Source organism: Ursus arctos, unplaced genomic scaffold (genome assembly GCF_023065955.2).
Source record: "Ursus arctos isolate Adak ecotype North America unplaced genomic scaffold, UrsArc2.0 scaffold_29, whole genome shotgun sequence".
Lineage (NCBI taxonomy): Eukaryota > Metazoa > Chordata > Mammalia > Carnivora > Ursidae > Ursus > Ursus arctos.
This window is the reverse complement of record NW_026622974.1, coordinates 10,512,046-10,532,001: the sequence shown is the minus strand read 5'-3', so window position 1 is coordinate 10,532,001 and position 19,956 is coordinate 10,512,046. Positions and strand designations below refer to the sequence as shown.

At 33.0% G+C, this 19,956-nt stretch overlaps 1 protein-coding gene across 1 annotated transcript; it reads left to right on the top strand.

Annotated features, from left to right (window-relative positions):
• The first annotated feature begins 5,229 nt into the window (after nucleotides 1–5,229).
• On the top strand, nucleotides 5,230–9,450 carry DEFB112 (defensin beta 112). Its single transcript, XM_026507517.2, has 2 exons — nucleotides 5,230–5,332; nucleotides 9,290–9,450. The coding sequence occupies exons 1-2, from the start codon at nucleotides 5,230–5,232 to the stop codon at nucleotides 9,448–9,450; spliced, it is 264 nt and encodes an 87-aa protein (XP_026363302.2).
• The last annotated feature ends 10,506 nt before the right edge of the window (nucleotides 9,451–19,956 follow it).

The window sequence follows — 19,956 nt, the reverse complement described above, 5'->3', positions numbered from 1 at the left end:
TTATTCAAAATGCATAGAAATAACAGCAAAATAATAAAATTAAGGCAAAACAAGTGAACTCCCCAGTCTTCTCGAGTAAGGATGAGGGTGTTAAAAATGTTTATGTGGTAGATGATGTTGAGCAATTGAACAATATTTATTTTAGGTAACTTATAATGTATTGTTTTTCAAAATTCAAGTCTTGCAAATAAAAAGCAAAAGTGCAACTCTTAGAAGTCAATTAGAATTATGCTTGCTAACTATCTATTAAATAGTAGGACTGAGCTAGACCCACTTAGATATGAAGATGAATGTAATTTCTATAAGAACTTGAATAACTCAATATCTAATCAGGAGAGAGAAGGAGAGAAGAAGAGATAATTTAAAGGAGAGTTGAACCTAATCCAGTGTAGTCATGATGATTGCTGATAAAAACATGGCACCTGTGTTGAGAAGAAAGACATAATTGGAATTAGCCAATGGAATAAGAGTTGGAAGGACATTCATACTGAAGAAACTATGTGGAAAAATTAATTAACCCATGAATAAAAGTCTGAAACAAATCTTATCTTCAGATAAGATATCTTGTTTTAATTGTAGTGACTATTTTTTGTGAGCTCCCCAATGGGACATTTACACTTAGATTAACAGACATGTGAGAATAATAATAATAATAATAATAATAATAATAATAATAATGATAATAATCCAACTGCTACTGACTAGAAAATTAAGCATTTATAGTTTCAAGTAACTATTAAGTTTAGGGGGTTACCTCCCTAGGATTAAGAGCTAGAAAAAGATATCGGAAGGAGGGGATCAGAAGGAAGGGAGAAGCTCTAAGCTCAAACATAGAAGCAGGGAAGAAAAGATTTGCTGATTTCCATTTTAGAGAGAATTGAGAGAAAATCGCTAGGGTAGGTCTGGTGAATAGATTGCATATATATGCCTATGTGAGTAATACTTATTTCAATTTTAAGAGATATCAAATGACATTGTAGCAAGATTTTGGTATAGGACAAAGAGACATTTCTAACAATGAATTAAAGTAATTAAATGTTTGGGATTATTAGAATTTTTATAGACTAAGTGATAAGGTTACTTTTGATGTACAGAAAAGTTTTCCATTCTTTCTTTTCTTTCCTTCTCATCTATTCGTTTTCTCCGTGAAGGAGTTTCTCACTGCTTACCCCCTCAGGATTACACTCCTTAAAAGACCTGTAAAACCATTTGCTTTAAATACTAGAATTTACATTGCTTTTCTTCTTTTTTTTTTTTAATGATTTTTTATTATATTATGTTAGTCACCATACAGTACATCCCCGGTTTCCGATGTGAAGTTCGATGATTCATTAGTTGCGTATAACACCCAGTGCACCATGCAATACGTGCCCTCCTTACTACCCATCACCAGCCTATCCATTCCCCCACCCCCCTCCCCTCTGAGGCCCTCAGTTCTTTTAGACGTTTTACCAATAACCACAGACAAACAAAGAAAATAACATATGTAAAAGTTACAAAGGTTATATATTTCATATCATTAGTTTGGAGACAATAAATGTGTGATATTTCTTTAGCAGCTCTCCTTGCCTGGAATGTTTGGTATACATCACCATTTAGTTACAAAACTCTTTCCCACTGAACATAGAATTGGCCTTAGAATCCTTTTTAGCTCAGCAGTCTAGTTAGCCATTGCCAATTGATTGGATTGACAAAATATGCACCTTTTGTACATTTTTACTATCCAAGATGGTGTGGTTTTTGATAAACGTGAATGCTGCAGACCCTGGGCCACTAATTGGAGTAATAAATTGTTCTCTATAATTTAATAAGGAAATTAGGAAATGAAGAGAAAATGAAACTGTCTTAAATGCTGTCTTCCATGGACTCAGTGCACTCGTTTTTGCTTTAAAAATTTTTTTTTAGGTTTTTCTGATTAGATCCACAAAATGCCTAATCCAGAAACATTGTAATATGCAATCTTCCATGTTGAACTTTGTGATATTGGAGAGAAAAAACTACACTCAGAACGCACATAAAAATTGTTTTCATGCAACTTTTATTACATTTACCCTATTGATTTGTCATATATTTCTTTGCATGTCTTTTCAAAAATAATTTGAGTTCCTCAAGGCAGTGACAAGGTCTTTTTTTAGATTTCCTAAATATCTGGAATGACTACAAAGTGACCACAGAATGGCAATCAATGAATCCAAGTGTTCCTAAATTATTCAGTTGTCTACAGTTTAAAATTCTTTGTACCTGTAAAACAAAAACTATTTAAATGATATGTACTCTCATGTTCAAATAATTGTTGAAAAGAATAGTCTAGTTCTCCTTCATGAGGTAAATTCTGAGTTTAATGTGTTGGGCATCCAGAGTGAAAGACTGAGATGGTGCTTACTTGCTTAAGAAAAGGGAGTGGTTTCCACGTTCTCCATGGGATTAGAGTCACAAATTACCCTAAATGAGTCAGCAGTAATATTTTCATTTTGCTATTTTTTTTCATTAAGATTCACTAAATGAAATATCCAAAATAAATTTCTAATTGGCTACATTCCCTGGAGGTAACAATATTGCACCTTTGTCCTACCTTTGGAAAGGAATAGAATAGAAAATCAAAGAGAGACCTTTCTTTGCTCTTTTCTTAGGGTTTATTCACAGGAGTTTTGATAACAGAGAAGGTACCCCATAATTTATTTTTAATAGAATTTGAAATTTAGTTGTAATGACTCAACACTTATTCTCATCCACAACAGTCAAATACACTGTCTTCTTCACAGTTATACTACAGTAACTAGAACATTAATAGGCACATTAATAGGTATTTGATTAATTTCTGTTGAATTCATCTTATGCAGAGACAGTCTTAAATGGCCTTCCTCTATGTCAGTTGATGACAGAATTCTCAATCTTGGACTCCCCACCAAGTTCTTAACTTTCAATAGAAATCCATCATTTTAATTTCAGATTTTACAGAGTGAAGAAATTGGCTATAGAAGGAAACAATCCTTGGACATATCTCTATTACTTTGTTCAGAAAGTTTTGCTAAGATTCTAAGTATGCATGCTTTGATAGCAAACACCTCTATTGATGTAGAATAAGGATGGCTAATGTTCACTGGGACCCTTTATCCCCAGATCCTTAGTGCCTTCTTCGGTGTAGTAAGAGAGAATCAATGGACTGTTGCTCTTAATGTCTACTTGTGGGATCTCAGGAACAATTTCAGCTGTTCTTCTCCAGTATCTGTAATAATAAACCATGGAAAACTTATGGATGATCTCAGAAATAACTCCATGCTACATCAAAAAAAAATAGAAATGCACTTTGACTTTTTAACATAGGATACTTATGCATTGAAATTCATAAAACTTACTTGAGGGGATAGACCTTTCTTTAGGGTACAAGGAAGCTTGATAAGATAATTTTCAAACAAGTCAGTATGGGGTTATTGTTTATGTTAATATATATTTTAAATAAAAATGTTTATAGATTATGAAATCACCTGACCACTCTAGATCTCAGTACTTTCATGTGTAAAATTAAATATCCTTAGTAATATCAGTCTAAAATTCTGTTTTGGATTTCTCATTACACTGAGATTCTTATATTGGGGACATTAAAATGATAAATGTGGTTATATAAAACACATACTTCTGCAACGTCACGTGAATTATTGCAGGGTTATTTTCAACCTTGGTCACTTACCAATTTATACCCATAATCTTGTAACCGTTAAAGTTTCTTAGACAAACTAGCCTCAAGAGAAATCAGTAGATGGCATTTTTCTGTGGCAATACACCAACTTTGTCTAGCCAATATCTCTTTGAACATTCAACCAAGCATGGAAATGCTCTTCTTAATAAGCCTCAGTAATCAAGACTGTGCAGACGAGTTCTATAAGTGAAAGGATTTTTTTTTCTTTCTTATTCCAACAATACCTACATTAAGACAGAGATCTGTGAGCTGTTTTCCTGTAAGACATCATTTACAATGAAGAACCTTCTTTCTTTCTCTGTTTTGTCCTTTGGTGTCTTCATTTCACCAGGTAACATGAATGTTATTGCCACAGGGGTCAGCACTAAGTGGGGTGGTGGTCAGGATTTTTTAAAATAAATATCATTCACATTATATAATCATTATATAATCATTATATTAATACTATTGGCAAGACTGTATTATATTTATTTATAGCCCCTAGATGGAGAAAATATTTGAATAATTTTTCAGGGACAATTCACTAGTAAAGTCTGCAATTCACGTTGATTTCATGAGATTTTACATATATCATATATATATATGTGTGTATATATATATATATATACACACACACACACACACACACACACACACACGTTATTGAAAAAAATAGTGCTACCATAATTTAATCAATCACTGAAGTGTGTCTTTATTTAATATTCAAATTCTACTAAATTTAATGTACTAGTAGATTTGAAAAAAATTGAGAATGGAATGAATTTATGCCTGGAAATTATTCATCTCACATTTATAGTATTGATAATGGAAGTTAAATGAGGTTAAATGGCTTGCGAAAAGTCCAAAGACTAGCTGTACGTCTATATACTTCCATTTAAATTCTTCTTTATTTTGTTACTTTCTCTGGGTCACCAAGATATCTGTCATTATTGAGATCAGAGGGGATCACCATAAAATAAATCTATAGTTACCCATTCTCTTACTGATACTCTGCTCTGACACTCAACATAAATAACTTTTAGCTGACAATTTCTCACCAAAAGAGAACTGAACTTCAACTGATAATGTAACTCAAGGATTTGGAGTTAATTTAAATAAGAATAATTGTTTTCCTTCATCATCTTCATAAAAGTTTATTAAAACATGTTCATTAAAATTCTCTATTTCTAGAAATTTTCTGGGATACTATTAGAATTACATAGTTTTAAATATGCACTGATGCTTTTTTTCTTAATAGTAATAATGTTAATAGTTAGCATCTGTTCTGCCTTTTGTCCTTATTAGTTTATTACTCCTTGCAATAGTCATGTGAGGTAATCTTATTAATAGCCAAGTCATTCCTTTACTTATTCAACCTGATTTTGGAAAGATGTATTTTTAAGAGTTTATCATTTTTTAAAACCTCTTAAATAAAGGCAAATACACTATTGTCTTTATTTTGGAAAACACCCATTTCTTATGCTTTTGAAGTAATCTTTTTTTCTTTTGCAGTGAGCTGTGACCAACTTGTTACCAGTTCTGTGCCACTATTGATGACCATATGTAGAAAAAGGTTTGAGAAACTATACTCAGAGAAGCATAATTTTTCCACAATATTTGAAAAAGCAAAATATGGTACAAAGAAAAACAATCCAGGTAAAATAAAACAAGCAGAATTCTACCTTGCAGTTTTCATCACTATCTATCAAATGAAATGGAGGAAATATCCTATGTTCTCTATCCCACTGCCATTTACTTAACTCTTCTTGTCTTTCAACTTCTAGTTTTATGAAGGTTGAATTACGTGTTCAGAATGAGAAAGAAGTCTCATTTTAAAGTCGTAGGGTCTTATTTTTTATGAAACTCTATCTAGACAGATGTTCTTACTATTTCCAAAAGGGAACATTCTCCAATCATTGCTTCCAGCATTCTTAATATTTTAAAAGATGTTGTTGGTGCCACTGTGCTTACGAGTCAGACTGGGCCTTCTAGGTTGTCTTAGTTTCCCTCTTATGTGACAGCTGGCAAAATTTCTTTTTGTCAATCATCACTGTCCATTGTCCATAAGCCTGATATCTTTGGATACACAAAATATTATTGTTACACAGAAAGAGTAATTAAGGTGATCTGATTAATTCCAAGGATGCTGTAATTAAGATAACTTGAAAAGGCAATTGAGCAAGAAGAGTCTAGACTAGGTATTGGGGAATTATTTCAAAAGGAATTATTTTCTGTTTTAGTCTTTATCTCAATTATGATTTAGAATATCATTTAGCAAAGTGCCTTCTCAAGTTAGAATGTTACAAACACCACGTGAGTGGTACAAATAAATTTTTGTGGGAAGGTAAAGAAAGAGAGTTGTCTTTGTGACAGTGTTAAAAAAAATTAGTTATGAGGACATTGGTCAAGTTAATTTATACAGGGGCCAAGTTTTTTGTGGGTTTTTTTTTTGTCATGTTTTGTTTTGTTTTTGGCCACTGTATCATTGCTGAAGCCTACCACAGTGCATGATATATACAGTAGATGCTCAATTAAGATATATTTAATGAGGGGCGCCTGAGTGGCACAGCGGTTAAGCGTCTGCCTTCAGCTCAGGTGTGATCCCGGCGTTCTGGGATCGAGCCCCACATCAGGCTCTTCCACTATGAGCCTGCTTCTTCCTCTCCCACTCCCCCTGCTTGTGTTCCCTCTCTCGCTGGCTGTCTCTATCTCTGTCAAATAAATAAATAAAATCTTAAAAAAAAGATATATTTAATGAATCAATGAATGAATGGATAGATTCATGGATAAAGGGAGAGAGGAAAACCAAGAAATAGTCTTCAGGAATGCACATATGTAGAGGGCAGAAAGGGAAAAAAAGGAAGAAGACAAGGATACTTTTAAAACAAGAAAAAAGGACATGTAAGAAAATGCTGATATATTGGATCATAATGCCAAATTTGAGGATTATTCTTTGAAGACGAGGTAACATTAGCCAAGTCAGACTGTACTTAGATTTATGATATAATACTTAAAGAATATAGAAAAATAATTTGTTCTTTGGTTATTCTATTTGTTTAAGTTTTGTTGTATGCCACATCACTTCAATTACGGTAGGAAGAAAGTAAGTTTAAAGAAGAGACATCCTTTATTGCAATTATGTATATTCAGTAGCAGCTGAATTGTTGTTTTGAGACGTTAACAAAAGAAATACCACTCTTTTGGCTATCAGATATTGTTGGCAATGTGTATACGTGGAAAAGCCTACCTTTATGACATAAAAAAGAAAAAAAATTTGTATTTACTCACTATGACTGGATATGCTCTAAGGTTGAATCTTCCTTTGGTCTATAATCTGCAATGCTGGCATTTTTACTCCTCAAAGTCAAAATTACCTTGGTTGTAATATACATTGATTTATCTTTGCATCTCTATCTCTAAATGTCTATTTTTATTTCTCTCTTTATATACCAATATTTCTCTACCTTTATCTGCATTTATATGAACTTAGAGAATTACGTTATTCTTTTTTTTATTTCAAAATCATGTAGTTTATATTAATTACAGAAGTACATTAATATACAGAGAAAATGTACATTATCTCTGGTCACCTTCCTCTCAAACCTAGGCTTTAGTACTCACAGCCTTCTAAGATTCTTCCCTCTTGGCCATAGCACCACTTGATCAACACCTCACATGAAAAATTCCCTCAGTTCTTATATGGCAGCTGGGCTAAGCCATTGAATGGAATATCAGAATTACAAAATATAACTGGCAAAATGCTTGTATCTAAAATAGATACAACAGATACAATAGAATTTTAATAAACCAAAAGAAACAGAAAATTCAATAGAAATATGGGGAAAAGACAGGTAATTTATAAAGGTGGATATGCAAACCTTTTTAAAAGGTTCATCCTCAGGGTGCCTGGGTGGCTCTGTTGGTTAAGGTACTGCCTTTGGCTCAGGTCATGAGGCCAGTGTCCTGGGATTGAGTCCCGCATCAGGCTCCTTGCTCAGCAGGGAGCCTGCTTCTCCCTCTCCCTCTTCCTGCTACTCCACTTGCTTGTGCTCTCTCTTTCTGTCTAATAAATAAATAAAACCTTTAAAAATAAATAAAGTGTTCATCCTCATTAGCAATCAGGAAAATGCAAATTTAAACCACGATAAGATACCACCACACTTTCAAAAGCATGTTTAAAATTTTTATCGTTTGATAATGCAAAGTATGATAATGCAAATGAAATAGTAAGAATTTTCATGCACAGCTGAAGAGAGTGAAACTGTTTGGAAAACAGTTTGTCACCATCTATTATAGCTGAGGACATGTATAGTGTATGATCTAAGATTTTCACTGTGAATATGTCTACCCAACAGAAGACTGTTACATATGGTCCAGGAAAGAGCACAGGACTATTAATAGCAACATTATTTGCCATATAGCGAATAACCTATATGGTCCTCAAAATTACAATAGATTAATAAAGAGAATATCATGCGAGTAGTATTTCTGCTTTATTTAAAATACATATATAGAAAACCTCTGTAAAGTATTTTACTGGGAAAAGATGGACAAGGGATTGGTTAATTATAGAATTAAAAGGTCTCTGGGATGAAAGCTTGTCTACAGACATCAGTGACATGGCTCACCCATTCTGGCTGACCTTCTAAAGTATGTCCAGTAGGCCTGATTATATTTATCCAAGATGATGGATATGTATTTCCTAAGACAAGATACTTCATGATCTTTATAAAAGCTATAAATGTTAAAAAAGGCCTTTATTTATTATATTGAGCTAAAACCTGGTTCTCTGTTAATCTGCACCGTTTATTTATTGTTTTGTTTTTGAGGATACAGGGAATAAGTGAAAACCTTCCCCTGCATTTCAGAACTTCCGTTAGAAACAGCAGATCCTTACCTCATTCCTCACGATTGTTGAAGTTACAAAGGAATTACAGTGCAAAGTGAAAGAATGAAAAATTTTTAAGTTTCTATAGAAACCTTAGTGTAAGAGAAAAGGGAAAGTAGTACTGAAAAATTAGCAGTCTTGCTGAAACATTTGCTGTGTTTGTCTCTTCCGTTTATTTCCTATTCATTATGTTAACCTCCCAAAGTATCTGTTTTTAAGTGAATATTTCCTGGAGGTGAAAGTGGAGTTGAGATATTTAATAAAATTTTTTTAAAAAGTACTTTTTAGTATTTTAGAACACTATAGTCAGGTTTCAATGAACAATGAAATCTTGTGGAGGAGGAAAGGATTCACAATAGAACAGAACTAACCATAAATAATAAATGAGAGAGAAGATGGAGATTGGTTCACTCATACTCATTAGGGATGAGCAAGAGAAGTAGAAGAAGCTATTAGGATGTTGCAAGCTCTCCAGATATCCCTTATTGAGTCATGTCTTGATCAGTTGAAATGTGTAGGGGTGGGACATCTCGTTTAGGAGTAGGATGCTTGCTGATTTCCTTGGCTGGCTCTGATATGCATAGGAACAGGATTCCAATGAAAAAACCGGTGAATGCCTTTCCTTTTTCTTCTCTCTGTGGTCTGTGCTTCTTTGTGTGTCTTCTTTTAAATCTTGGCATTTCTTACCTGAATTTTTAATTCCATTCATTCTTGCCTTCTTTCAGCTAGAAGTAAAGAGCAGTATGCTGTCTTTAATTGGTGGGAAGCATGCATAAAGCTTAGTGGTCAATGTAAAAATCGATGTGGTGAAAAAGAATTTAAGATGTCATACTGTGCAAGACCTACAACTCTCTGCTGCATGAGACACTGTGACCGCATTGAGTAATTGAAGAGACCCATTCACAAAAAGAGGACAAACATGAACTAATCTTCTCTTTAGTTCATTACCTCTATTACTTCATTCATGACCTAGTATTTCTGTCCATACATGTCTGTTATGAGTAAAGAACTAAATAAATATATTTCAGCCTGAATCATTCATGAACATTGTGTCTGCTTGGAAAAAAGAGTAGAATACAGAATGGGACTTTGAACTTAAGAATAGAAATAGTAGAGAAGAAAAGTCCACGATGGGACTACTGTGTTAAATGTGATTAAGGGGCCAATTCTATGTTGAGTGTGAAAAGCATGTTGTAAATGATTGGTGATGTATATCAAGCATTCTTTGAGGAGAGATAGGAGTGGGGAGAGAGCTGAAGAAAGATGGAGGGTATGCGTTATGCCTGAATTATTATGGAGTCCTCATAACTTTCATATTAGCTATCCTTTCCCGTTTATTGATAGAATTCTTATAATAAAAATAACTCAAGTGATTAGCCAGTCCTTTGAGAAGAATATCCCAAAGGGTAGGCTAGAGGGGAACTACTTTAAGGAGAAAGGAGATGTAAGATAAGTCCTTGTACCCTGTAGCAGTAATAATCAGAATCATAATCATAATCGTAACTGCAGTTATTATGTTGTGGTGTTATGGCTACAATTAACTTCTTTTTGTTTTGTCTTGTGCTTTTAAGATATTCCTTATATCATCTGATGATTTTTATCCCATTTTTATCCTGATAGTTATTGGAGTCTTAGTGTGTTTGCTTGTATGTACTAAATTCTGGGGAAAATGCTATAATAGAATCGTATATATAATATATATTATCAATCATATATACATACACACATGCACATACATACACACTCATATTCCATATATAGAAATTTTACATATATGTATGTATATGTGTGTATATATGTATATATATAAATATATACTTATATATACTTTTATGTACTTGTATGTACTAAATTCTGGGGAAAATGCTGTAATAGAATCATATACATCATGCATATGATCAATCATATATATACACACACATGCACATATATATACACACACTCATTCCATATATAGAATTTTTCATATATATGCACATGCATGTGATGTGTATATATATGTGCGTGTACTTATATATACATATATACACATATGCATATATGTACATATATGTGTGTATACATGCATATATAGTTGCACACACAAGCACACACACACACACACACACCCCTTGGCTGGCAGGCTTGTTTATTATGTAACTTGTAATGTGTAGACTAATGCCACATTCAGAAAAAGGAGCTACTCACTCAAACGTATAGAGGTTAACAGCGTGTTGAAGCTACAGCACCATATACCTGGTGGCCCTTTTATGCTGCTGTGATACGCACACATATCAGCTTTGAGCTAAATTTAAAACAAAACATATCCTATGTATAGTGGCTGGGGACATTGAAAAATGCATCTGGGTGTTAATCAGTTATACATGACATTGCTAGTAAGTTTATTGCTATGTTCTCTGGTCTGTGTCAAACTGGAGTTAAATAAGCCTTACTGGAGCTTCTGAGTTTGAGGTATGATTCAAATCTTGAAGCACACTTCATCGATCCCACAGTATACCAAAATACAGCTTATGTATCTATTCTAACATAGATGGGCATTATGAATAAAGAGCTAAAAATTGTATTTACATATGCATTCATTATTCAGGGGCATATACCTACCTAAGGGTTAGAATTGTTTCAATTTAAGTTATTCTTATGTTTATCTTTTACTGATAATTGACAATTTTACAAGGTATTTACTTATGCCAGATTATATTCCCAGAAGCAGTGCATGAGAATTCTAGTTGGTCCCCATTATTCCAATTTTAGCCATCCTTCTGAGTGTGTAAATGTATATCATCTTGGTTTTTCATTTACTTCTTTCTCTCAAATGATGTTGATAAACTTTTTCACATGCTCATTAGCCATTAGATATACTATTTTGTGAATTTCTGTTTGGATCTTGGGCCCGTGTTTTTATTAATTGTGCCTCCTTTCCTATTGCTTGGTAGGAGTTACTCAACATTAATTTATGATAAAATGTCATATAGTTGGAATCATACAGTATGTAGCCTTTTCAAATTGGCTTCTTTCATTTGATAATATGCATTTAAGATTTCTCCATGTCTTTTTACAGCTTGACAGTTTATTTCTTTTTATCTCTGAATAATATTTCATTGTCTGAATGTACCACAGTTTATTTATTCATTTACTTTCTTAAAGACATTTTGATTGCTTCCAAGTTTTTGCAATTATGAATAAACCTGCATTTGCAAGTTTTGCTGTAAATGTGTTTTCAATTCCTCTGGATAAATACCACAGAGCACAATTGCTGGATTGTATAAGAGTATGTTAACTTTTGTAAGAAACTGCCAAGCTGTCTTAGAAGTGGCTGCAATAGCCAGTTTATGGAGAGTGCAAGTATACATTGACCAATGAATGTATAAAGAAGATATAGTGTATGTATATACAATGGCCATCAAAAGGAATAAAATCTTGCCATCTGCAACAACATGGATGAAACTAGAGTATATTATGGTAAGTGAAATGAGTCAGTCCGAGAAAGACAAGTACCATATGATTTCACTCGTATGTGGAAACTCATCTTAGGAAACAAAACCAATGAGCAAAAGGAAAAAAGAGAGCCATACCAAGAAATAGACTCTTAACTATAGAGAAAAAACTGATGGTAACCAGAGGGGAGGTGGTGGGGAGATGGGTGAAGTAGATGATAGGGATGAAGCGGTGCACTTGTGATGAGCGCTGGGTGGTGTATGGAAGTGTCGTATCACTATATTGTGCACCTGAAACTACTATTACACTGTATGTTAACTAACTGGGATTTAAATAAAAGCTTTAAAAGAAGTGGCTATGCTAGTTTGCATTCCCACCAGCCATGAATGAGAGTTCCTGCTGATCCACATCCTCACCAACATTTGGTGTTGTCAATGTTCAGATTTTGGTCATTTTAATAAGTGTGGAGTGGCATCTTGTTTTAATGGGCATTTCCTTGAAGAGATACAACGCAGGACATCTCTATATGCTCATTTGCCATCTTTATATCTTCTTTGGTAAAGTGTCTGTTAAGATTTTTGACCAATTATTTAATCAAGTTGTTTGCTTATTGTTGAGCTTCAGGAGTTCTTTGTATATTTTAAATATTAAATTCAACTTAAATTCATTTATTAAATGTGCCTTTTGCAAATATGTTTTCCCAGTCTCTAGTTTGTCTTCTTATTCTCCTAACATTATCTTTCACAGTGTAGATTTTTTAAAAATTTTAATGAAGTCTAGCTTATTATTTCTTTCATGGATCATGCGTTTGGTGCTGTATATCTAGTCATCACTATCCTCAAGATCATCTAGGTTTTTTCTTATGTTATCTTCTAGGATTTTTTATCGTTCTGTGCTTTACATTTGGGCCTGTGATTCATTTTGAGTTATTTTTGTGAAAGGTGTCTAGACTCATTTTTAGGGTTTTTTGTGTGGGGGGTGTTTTGTTTTGTTTTGTTGTTTTTAGCATGTGGATGTCCAGTTGTTCCAGCAGAATTTGTTGAAAAGACCATCTTTGTTCTATTTTATTGCTTTTACTCTTGTGTCAAAAATCAGTTACCTGTGTGTGTCTATTAATAGGTTATCTATTCTGTCCCATTGATTTATTTGTCTATTTTTTCACCAACACCCCAATGTCTTGGTTACTCTAGTTTTATAGTAAGTATTGAATTCAGGTTGTGTCATTTCTCCAACTGTGTTCTTCAATACTGTTCTGGCTATTCTGGGTCTTTTTCTCTCCATATAAACTTTAGAATCAGGTTGTGGATATCCACAAAATAACTTCCTGGGATTTTTATGGGGATGGAATTGAATCTATAGAGCAAATTGGGAAGAACTGACATCTAGATGATATTGTCTTCCTATCCACAAACATGGGATTTCTACTTATTTAGTACTTTGATTTCTTTCATCAGAGTTTTATAGTTTCCTAATACAGATCTTTCACATATTTTGTTAGATTTGTACAAAAGTATTTCATGTTTGGAGTGCTAATGTAAATGATATTCTGTTTTATTTCAAATTCCACTTGTTAATTGTGGGTATATGGGAAAGTGATTGACATTTGTATATTAGTCTTGTATTCTGCAACCTTGATATAATTGCTTATGAATTTCAGGAGGTTTTTTTTTTTTTTCTTTCTTTCTTTCAGATTTACTTCATAGATGATTGTGTCACTTGCAAAGAAAGTTTTAGGGGTGGCTGGGTGGCTCAGTTAACCAACTGCCTTTATCTCAATTCATGATCCCAAGGTTCTGCGATCAAGCCCCGAGTCAGGCCTCCTGCTCAGGGAGGGAGTCTGCTTCTCCCTCTGCCCACCCACTGCCCCGCTCGTGGCTTGTGCTCTCTCTCACACGTTATCTCTCTCTCTCTAAAATAAATAAATAAAACCTTTAAAAAAAAGCGTTATTTCTTCCTTCCCAATCTGTATACCTTTGATTTCCTTTTCTTGTTCTTTGCGTTAGCTACAGTTTCTAGTATGGTGTTGAAAAAGAGTAGTAAAAGGACATCCTTGCCTTGTACTCTATCTTAGTAGGAAAACTTTGAGTTTCTTACTATTAAGTATGATGTCATCTGTAGCATTTTGTAGGTAATCTTTATCAAGTTGAGAAATTTCCCCTCTATTCATAGTTTACTGAGAGTTTTTATCATGAATGGATGCTGGATTTTGTCAAATGCCTTTTTTGCCTGTACTGATGTCATCAAATGATATTTTTTTAGTTTGTTGATGTGATATATCATATTAATTGATTCTTGAATGATGAGCCAGGCTCGCATATATGGGAAAAATCCCGCTTGGTCATACTGTATAATTTTTTCTCTTTTTAAAAATTTATTTAAATTCTTTTTTTCCTTTTATTATTATTATGTTCAATTAACCAGCATAGAGTACATCATTAGTTTTTGATGTAGTGTTCAATGATTCATCAGTTGTGTATAACACCAAGTGCTCATCACATCACGTGCACTCCTTATTGCCCATCACTGAGTTATCCCATCCCCACACCCACCTCCCTTTCCGCAATGCTCAGTTTCCCAGAATCCAGTCTCATATGGTTTGTCTCCCTCTCTTATTCCTTCCCCTTCAGTTTTCCCTCCCTTCTCCTATTGTCCTCTGCGCTATTGTGTATAATATTTTATACAGTGTTGGATTTGATTTGCAGATATGTTGTTGAGGATTTTTGCATCTATGTTCATGGGAGATATTGGTGTGTAGTTTTCCTTTCTTTCAGTATCTTTGTCTGTTTTGGTATTGAGGGAATATTTTTAAACTGATAATGTTTTGCTATATTAAAACCTACATCAAACATCATATTTTATAGTGGAATACTGAACACCTTCACCCAAGTTCAGAAACAAATTAAGAATGTCAGTTTAATAAGACTTTCGTACAACACTACACTGGAGCACTTCGCCAGTGCTATAAGCTAAGAAGAAGGACAAATAGTATAAAGAGTGAAAAGAAAGAAAGAAGGTTGTCATTGTTCACACACAGCATGATTATATGTCTAGAAAATTTAAAAAAAATCTATAGGCCACTAGAATTAATATGTCAATTTAGCAGGATCACTAAACAAAGTCAATACAAAAACAAAGTAAATTATATTTCTGTATACCAGAAATAAACTAAAAACAAAATTAAAAAAATATAACATTTAGAGAGGCATTAAACAACTAGGAATACCTCTAATGAAAAATGCATCTCATACATAATAAAACCTTATTTTCGAAATGATATAGAAATCTAAAAAATATACGCATAGAAATTTTAAAAATAATTGAAAGTATATAACCCGTTCATGTAATGGCAGAATTGAATTGTAAATATTTTTATTTTCTCCAAATTCATCTATGGACTCAAAGAAATTACCACTGAAACTCCAGAAAACTTCTGCCCACTCCATAGGTTGACAATTCAATTCAAAATGTGTATGGAAATGCAAAAAGCCAAGAAAAGACAAAGTAATCTTGAAAAAAAAACAAAGTTAGAGACTATTCTATTAAACACTAAGGCCTAATACATAACAATAGTAATTAAGTGTGTATGGTATAGGTGCAAGGATTTACTATCAGAGCAAAATAGAAGTCTAGAAGTAGACTTAGAGTCACTTGATTTTTAACATAGGTAAGACTGCAGAGAAGTAGGGAAAATTATTTTTTCAAAGAATGATACTTGAATACCACATGGGAAAACATTTTATCTTGATCTCTAATTCACAACATAGATTCAAGAATGTACCTGCAGGGGGATTACTTATATAAAGTGAATGATAAAACAATAAGCACATAGCATCTTCATGGCCTGGAGTAAGAAGTATATTATAAGTAACACTCAAAATTTGTTAATTAAAATTAATAAATTGCCCTCTATTCAATTTAAGAAATTCTGTTCATTGAAATATATTTAGGAAGGGAAAATGCAACCCACGAAGCAGGAAAAGATTTTAAACATCCATTTGTCCAAAAGGAATCATCTGAAATATGTAGAAAAAACTCATATCAATAAATTTTTATGACATAAAATCTGATTTTCAATGGATAAAGAGTTGTGAGGATATATACATATTCAGTTGTTCATTGCATATATAAAAATATGCTCAACTTCATTAGTGAAATGCACATTAACTCCACAACACAATATTATCGCTCATGCACTCAAAAGGCTAAATTAGAAAAGATGAGATACAATCAAGTTCATCCCATAGAGTGGTGAGGATAGTGGTGAGGATGAGTAGCTATTGGAAACCCTTAAACATTGCTGGGTGACTTATAAATGTTAACCCATTTCTTCTTCATCATCATCAAAAGGCATAAACTAAAATCTCATAACGATATTTTTCATTAAAGCTTCTAACTAGAACAATGCAAATTGCCAGTGGGATGGAAAACTACAATGTGCTATTCACATAATGGACGACCATATGAAAATGAGAATGAATGGTAAACACCTACACACACAATACAGAGGAATCCACAAACATAATCTTGGGCAAAAATGAAACAACAACAAAAATACATGCAAGAACATAACTCCATTCAAAAGTAAAGTTATCATATCATCATTATCATCATCATCATCATCAAACTCATCTATGTTGTTAGATGTTAAGATTTTGGTTAACAAGATTTTGGATCTTGGAGTGAGGGTGTAGTGATTGGAAGACATATTGAAGAAGACTCCAAGGTACCTGGTAATGTTTTGCTTTTTGATCTGGGAGCCAGTTACATACTGGAGCTAATTTGTGGATATTTAATGAGCTGTATACTTACACATGCACTGTTCTGTATGTATATTGTACGTCAATAAAGAGTTTAGAGATAATAAAACTACTATGTAGTAATTACCTGTTTTCTTTCTAATCGGTTGTCTTCCTTCTTTGGATAAGCAATATTTTCTGAGACCCCTTTGCTACCTCTCTTCTGCGTGAGTTTAGACAATTGAAAGCACCCAAAGAAGAATGCCTGGTGGATAGGTAAAGCCCAATTATTTTTCCCTTCTCTGTTTCAAGGCATTATTTCCTGGTACTGGCTAATTCTCCTTTTGGTTACAGAATTACTGGCTAATTCTCTGTTTCAAGGCATTATTTCCTGTTACTGGCTAATTCTCACTGGACATGGTTCCACTTCCCTTCAGGTAACACCCAACATAGTTCTAGATCCTACTGAATAGCCATAGCTTTTAGATTCTGGACATAAAACTTCTCTCGCTATGCCCTAACTCTAGATACAGTACCAGTCATTTGCTGTGCTAATCTTTGGATTATGTGACTGTTCTGTTTGGTTTCTCAACTTCTCTATTATCAGTATAAAAAATTATGTATTTTAAATTCCCAGATGGATTGTTTAGAATAGCTTTGTTTTCCTGATCGGAAATAGATTAGTTAAGCTAAAAATAACTTTAAATAAAGTAAAATTTAAAAAAGTAAATTAAATGAAGTTACATAAATGCAGAGGAAAGCATCAGTCTCTAATTTGGGAAGCTCATATTTCAGTGTAGACAGCCAACATGAAAATTATAAATATGATGTAGAGCGTTATTGTATACGGTAATAAAAAACTAGACTCACCCACTAGTTTGAGGACTTTACCTGTTTTTGCCAAATTTATTTTGAAAAATGTAGAACTTAAGGAAAAGTTACAGACTGGCTTACTAATGAATACCTGTATACCTTTTTGCCTAGATTCATCTAACCAATTGTTAACATGTTGTTATTTTGGTACAGGTTGTGTGTGTGTGTGTGTGTGTGTGTGTGTGTGTGTGGTGTTCTTTTCCACTCTCTTAAAAGTATTTGAAAGTAAAATTTAGCTATCATTATAATTTATGAAATACCTTAACATGTATCCCCTATATACCATGATATCTTCCTTTATAACCACAGTGTCATTACTACACACAAGAGAGTGACATTGATAACACATTATCTAAAATAATCTATATTCAAAGTACACTAATTTTTCAATAATGTCTTTTATATCTATGAAGCTAATACTCTGAAAAATGGGAAAAAATACAAAGAGAAATATAATAGTTAGCCCTTTCCTTTGCTGTCTGTAAACACTTCCCCAAACTCTGAGCGCAGTTTTCCGAACTTCAGAAACATGAATCTAATTTCGGAAGTGAGCACTAAAACTTTGGAACTGTGGAGGGACAGTCCACAGCTGGTAGCTTCAAGGCAAAGGAAGTGATAGAGAACTTTGGTGATACCCTGTTCTCATCCCTGAACTCAGGTAAATCCATGTGGGAGGACAGAATGATGTCCTAGGCTCTGCTTGATCTAGCTAGAGGTAGTAGGTGATAAATTAGCTTTCTCTTCTGTCACAAACCAGCTGGGTCCTGTAAAGGAAAAAAAAGTTATCTCTGAAGGTTTATCTCTTTTTTAAATCTATACTTTTTTCAGGTGATCTTACTTGTATGAGTTTGCTAGATTTATCTTACTATTTTCTTCTGGTGAGTCCACAAAATATTTTTATTGACATAAGAGGTAATGACGACTTTTAGTGGGGAAAGGACAAAAATAATTTGTATTATAAATAGATCTCATTTGTTGACCTGAAGATTTTTTCCTCCATTTAACCAGCAAATACAATATACTTTTTTTCTTATCATTTTTATTATCCAAGATGGTGAGATTTTTTATGATAATTCCAAAAGGATTGGATGCCATACTACTAATGGAATAGATCATTTGCTTTATCCTGTAACTGGTGTAGACTATTGAGTCTATATGGTACCAAATACAAAAAGGAAAAAAACACTAGAATGAGGATAAAATGTGTGAGAAAACAGTCTTTCAACCTACTTATATTTGACATGATAAGATATTTCTTGAATCTATTATAGTTCTAACTTAAATAACTTTATGCTGCTAAGTTTGAATAAGATTTTTTTGCATTGCTTTTTCTTAAAATGTAGATAGTATGGGATTTTACTGAGAAGAACATTTCAGTTAAGAGGTCTGGTTCTGATGTAGACAAATAGGGACCGATATCTGAATGCTGACACTCATTCCCCCAAATCTTTAGAAGTCACTTAATCTTCAAGAATTTTATTTTCATAATTTCTAAAAAAAAAATTCTCAGTGAGCTATGACGAGTCATTAAAATAATATAAAAACTTAATATTTTTTTGCTTGATAGACTTTTAACACTCCTTAAAACTGTAGATAATTTGCTTCTGAATATTATTGGCTGGAACCTTAACAGATATAGATCTACTACATATGTGCACACAAACATGTAAATATTGAATTTAATCTTAAGCACACCTATAAGAAAAGTATAGTTAAGAAAGTTCTTCTTTTATAGATAAAGCCCTTAAATTAAAAGAAGTTAAAAAAAAGAAGTTAACTTTTCCAAGGCTGTTCATTTCTTAAGTGACACCATCCAAATGTGAAAAGATATGACAGATTCTGAATTCTCTTTCTTTTACCTCTTGGAAGCATAACATATCATAACATATCAAAATTTGTGGTGTAAGAAATTTTATACCCATAAATGATTATGTTTTGAAAGAGAAGATTTCAAAATAATGAGCTAAGTATCCAACTTAAGAAGTCAGAAAGGATCATAGAATAAATCAAGAAAATAAAATGAAAGAAATAATGAAGATATGAAGAAAAATCAATTAAATAAATAGACAAGATACAATAGAGTGAGGATCACCAAAGGCAAGTAGTGTTTTTTCATTAACTACATTAATCAAAATGTATAAACTCCTGGTAATCCTAATCAAGAGAAAAAGTATATTTAAATTATCCAATATTCTTTGACTCTGTGATTTTCCCATTACACTTAGCACGGAGGGTAACATTCACTGAGACATTTAGCTACGGTTGATCTTTAATCCCATCTTCTGGGTTCTGTGTAGGGTGTTAAAAGAAGAAATTAATGAGAAAAATAACTAATGAGGATTGGCTTC

Bases quoted from the DNA above. Each gene is read 5' to 3' on its own strand.
- DEFB112 (XM_026507517.2), top strand. From the start codon at position 5,230: ATGACCATATGTAGAAAAAGGTTTGAGAAACTATACTCAGAGAAGCAT. The intron at 5,333-9,289 runs GTAAAATAAAAC...GCCTTCTTTCAG, and splicing joins TACAAAGAAAAACAATCCAG to CTAGAAGTAAAGAGCAGTAT.